Source organism: Halichoerus grypus, chromosome 9 (genome assembly GCF_964656455.1).
Source record: "Halichoerus grypus chromosome 9, mHalGry1.hap1.1, whole genome shotgun sequence".
NCBI lineage: Eukaryota > Metazoa > Chordata > Mammalia > Carnivora > Phocidae > Halichoerus > Halichoerus grypus.
The window spans coordinates 121,302,147-121,306,671 of record NC_135720.1 but is presented as its reverse complement, the minus strand read 5'-3'; the positions used below and the strand labels follow the sequence as shown (position 1 = coordinate 121,306,671).

Genomic DNA, 4,525 nt, shown 5'->3' with positions numbered 1-4,525 from the left:
CAAACCCCCACTCCTCGCCCGGTCCGCAAGCCTGTGCTGATTGGCTGCGGGCCCAATGTCCAGCCCCCAGGATGGTCCTTGGGGCTCGGAGCATTACGTCAGCGGGGCCTGGAGAGCTCTAGCTCGAAGGGGACTGGGGCACTCGGGCTGGGGGCGCGGCCTACGCGCGCCGCCCCACCCTCCTTGCATAAAAGGCTGAGTCCGCTGGGCCGCCGCTCTCAGACAGTCGGTTCCCGATCGCATTGCCGGTGACCCCGCAGTGGGTGTTTAAGGGAGGACGGACAGACTGATCAGACGCCGACCAGGGCCAGAAGAAGCTCGCTAGCACCATGCGTGAGATCGTGCACATCCAGGCGGGCCAGTGCGGCAACCAGATCGGCGCCAAGGTGGGCGCTCCGGGAGGGGCGGGGTCCGGGGGGGGGGCGCCCTGGCCTGTAGCCCCTCGGAGTTCCTCGGCTCGAGCCTCGACCTGAGCAGGGCCGGGGCTCCCCAAGCACAGACCTTCCCGGCAGCTTTGTGCGGCCTTGTAGGGCGTGGGCTCGGAGACGACTTGGAGGTGGGGAGGAAGTTCGCTTTCATTTTTGCTGTAACTCAATTGGAATCCCGGCCACTCCTTGTTCCCCGCTTTCTCCTTGCTCCTCACTTGGCCAGACAAGCTTGCCTGGAGAAGGCGCGGGTGTGTCCCCAAGGCTGTGCGCGCGGGTTTACGGGAGGGGCCAGGACACGGGGAGAAGTGGTTTTACCCGCTAGAACCCCAGTCGAGCTGTGGGGGAGGGGAGGAGAGCGATTGTCTTGAGGTCTCTGGACGTGCTTTGAATCTCAAACCACCCTCCTTCCGTTCCTCCGGTCCCTGCTCCCAGCCCACCCCTTCCGCGCCGCTGGGAGTCCCTGCGCGCCCGCCGCCCGCCGCCTCCCGCCTCCCGCCTCCCGCCTCCCGCAGCTGCGACTCTGAGCGGCGGCCGCGCGAGCCCGCAGCTTTTGCTGCTCCAACCCCACCCCACCCCCCGCCCCGCCACCCGAAGAGACCCCCGCCTCCTGCCGCCCGCAGCTGTTCGCCGGGGAAACGCCCAATTTCAACTTTCTGACCCTGCACAATACAAGTCTTGCGGCGGAGCCGGGTCAGCTGCCTGAAAGTTCGGGTTTTTGGAACTGAGTCGAGGGCTTTTCATTGTGAGACTCGGTCTCTCTTTGAGGGGTCGGGCATGGCTAAATGCAAACTTTTTCTGTGTCTTAGTTTTGGGAGGTCATCAGTGATGAGCATGGGATCGACCCCACTGGCAGTTACCATGGAGACAGTGATTTGCAGCTGGAGAGAATCAATGTGTACTACAATGAAGCCACTGGTAATTGCCTTACCATCCCTCCCCTCCTTCAATTTTTTACTCTCCTGTCCCCAGGACTAACTCCAGGAGTGTGGCCCCAGGGGAGAGTGGACTAGCGGATTTAGAATTCCCACTCTTTCACTGCAAGATTTCAGTGGGCGGTTCACAACCAAAGCCTTTGAGAATCTGATCGGTTCTGTGTCCTTCTTTGTTTGGGGACAACAGTAGTGCCTGCAAAAGGGAGGGGAGCCTTTCTCTTTAGAGCTCTCTGCCTGCACATCTAAGTCCAGCTGTGTTCCCTGCAGGTAACAAATACGTACCTCGGGCCATCCTGGTGGACCTGGAGCCGGGCACCATGGACTCGGTTAGGTCTGGACCATTCGGCCAGATTTTCAGGCCCGACAACTTCGTGTTTGGTGAGTGACTGACATGGCTGATGGCAGGGGAGGCTCATTTGACACTGTACAGCTCGGGGTGGAGGGGTATGACCCCCTAAGGGAAAGTACTGAATGAAGAACATCCCATTGTGTGCCCATTCAGTCTTAATATAAGCTAAAACAAATTTGCCTTTCAACCTTTAATAGCCAGGTATTCCTAGCCTTCCTTGTTTATAGTTATATCCATAACCAAATATTTTAATGTCTGGCCATTTGGGTGGTAATCTGAGATAATCTTATCTGAACACTGACTTATTGATCTATATTAAGGGGTTTAAGGTAAAAAGAATTTAATCCAGTCATCAGTGCCTTATGAAGTCTCTCCTTCTGGCAGGCCAGAGTGGTGCGGGCAACAACTGGGCGAAGGGCCACTACACAGAGGGAGCCGAACTCGTGGACTCGGTCCTGGACGTGGTGAGGAAGGAGTCAGAAAGCTGTGACTGTCTGCAGGGCTTCCAGCTGACCCACTCTCTGGGGGGCGGCACGGGGTCCGGGATGGGCACGCTGCTCATCAGCAAGATCCGGGAGGAGTACCCAGACCGCATCATGAACACCTTCAGCGTCATGCCCTCGCCCAAGGTGTCCGACACGGTGGTCGAGCCCTACAACGCCACCCTGTCGGTGCACCAGCTGGTGGAGAACACCGATGAGACCTACTGCATCGACAACGAGGCCCTGTACGACATCTGCTTCCGCACCCTGAAACTGACCACCCCCACGTACGGAGACCTCAACCACCTGGTGTCGGCCACCATGAGCGGCGTCACCACCTGCCTGCGCTTCCCGGGCCAGCTGAACGCCGACCTGCGCAAGCTGGCCGTGAACATGGTGCCCTTCCCGCGCCTGCACTTCTTCATGCCCGGCTTCGCGCCGCTCACCAGCCGCGGCAGCCAGCAGTACCGCGCGCTCACCGTGCCCGAGCTCACGCAGCAGATGTTCGACTCCAAGAACATGATGGCCGCCTGCGACCCGCGCCACGGCCGCTACCTGACCGTGGCCGCCATCTTCCGCGGCCGCATGTCCATGAAGGAGGTGGACGAGCAGATGCTCAACGTGCAGAACAAGAACAGCAGCTACTTCGTCGAGTGGATCCCCAACAACGTGAAGACGGCCGTGTGCGACATCCCGCCGCGCGGCCTCAAGATGTCGGCCACCTTCATCGGCAACAGCACGGCCATCCAGGAGCTGTTCAAGCGCATCTCGGAGCAGTTCACGGCCATGTTCCGGCGCAAGGCCTTCCTGCACTGGTACACGGGCGAGGGCATGGATGAGATGGAGTTCACCGAGGCCGAGAGCAACATGAACGACCTGGTGTCCGAGTACCAGCAGTACCAGGACGCCACGGCCGACGAACAGGGGGAGTTCGAGGAGGAGGAGGGCGAGGATGAGGCTTAAAGTCACAATTGAAAGCAGGTTAGGGAAAGTCGAGGAGAAGGAAAGCACGGGGGAGGGGGGCTTAGTGGTGAAAATCTCTTGGCAGTTGAAGGAAAGAAGCATGGTCTTCTCTAGGTGTGTGCGCTGGGTCTCTGGTGCTCTTCACTGTTGCCTGTCATTTGGGGTTTTTTTTCTTTTTGTATTATTGATGACATCAATGTAACATTTGAGATATTTCTGAACTACTGTTGTAATGGCTAAAATCACATAAACGTTTGTGTCCTAACAGTGTCTTCTCTTCTGTCTCCTTCTTCTCTTTATTGGCTTCTTTATAATGGTTTTGCCTGTTAACTTTCAGAACACATTATATTAAATTCTTCCTCTAGAAAAGAGAAGGGAGAGGTAAAAGTTCAAATGAATTTACTCTGTCCGTGTGGTAAAACTGAGCCAACCACAGTCATATCCAATATAAAATGGGACATCAATGCGAATTTGTAAATGCCCTTAAATATTTTATTAGTTGAAAGGATGCCTCCTTGAAAGCAGACTAAGTGTAATTTCATGTAGAAATCCTATGTTTTTACTTCTTTACAAAAAAAAAATTTTTTTTTTTAATAGTTACTACCTGCATGCAGCACACGTTCTAAAGGATAGAGAGTGGAAAGGAACTCTCTTCCTCCTGTGTTCCTTGCTAATGTTTTCCTCCCTGGAGGGCAACCATTCTTAGCACTGTTATCTCTCCAGCATCCTTGAAGAAATATTCCATATATCTTCAAACGGATGTAGATTATTCCCTTTTTTTCTTTCTTCACACATCTTATGATGATAGTAACACTGTTCTGCTGCCTCTTTTCTTCACTGAACAGTATGTTTAAAATACAGAGCTTCCCTCCTTGAAATGGATACACAGTATCCATTATGTAATCCTGCCATACTTTATTTCATTGGTTCCCTGAGATGGCCATGTAGGTCCTTTATGCTTTTTTCTCATGGTGCCACAATGAGTAATTTTGTGCATATATCATTGTGTATATGAGAACAGCTATCCTGCAAATTTCTCTGTGGAGATTTTCTGCTAAATTGTGCCATGTTCTGCCTTAGATTGGGCCAGTCAGTTTCTCATTTGGGGAACAGAAGTGGAGTGTTAAGTTATAAACAAATGTATAACATTTATTTACATACCCCTATAGGAAGAAAAAAATAAAACTGTAGGCTTATGATTTTTCCTATTTTTAGACAAATGCAAAATTAGGAAAAATATTACTTTAAATTTGACCGTGTATTTATTTCATTCTAGTTGGTTCTACTACATAAGTGTTTTTTTTTAAAAGAGAGGAGGAGAAAAGATGAGGGGTGGATAAGGGATTTCCACATTAAAGAGGCTGAAGTATA

At 52.7% G+C, this 4,525-nt stretch overlaps 1 protein-coding gene across 1 annotated transcript; it reads left to right on the top strand.

The window, feature by feature from the left end:
- The first annotated feature begins 203 nt into the window (after positions 1 to 203).
- On the top strand, positions 204 to 3,419 carry LOC118531665 (tubulin beta-2B chain). The gene is made up of 4 exons (XM_036085821.2): positions 204 to 386; positions 1,235 to 1,343; positions 1,628 to 1,738; positions 2,094 to 3,419. The coding sequence occupies exons 1-4, from the start codon at positions 330 to 332 to the stop codon at positions 3,152 to 3,154; spliced, it is 1,338 nt and encodes a 445-aa protein (XP_035941714.1). The 5' UTR covers positions 204 to 329; the 3' UTR covers positions 3,155 to 3,419.
- The last annotated feature ends 1,106 nt before the right edge of the window (positions 3,420 to 4,525 follow it).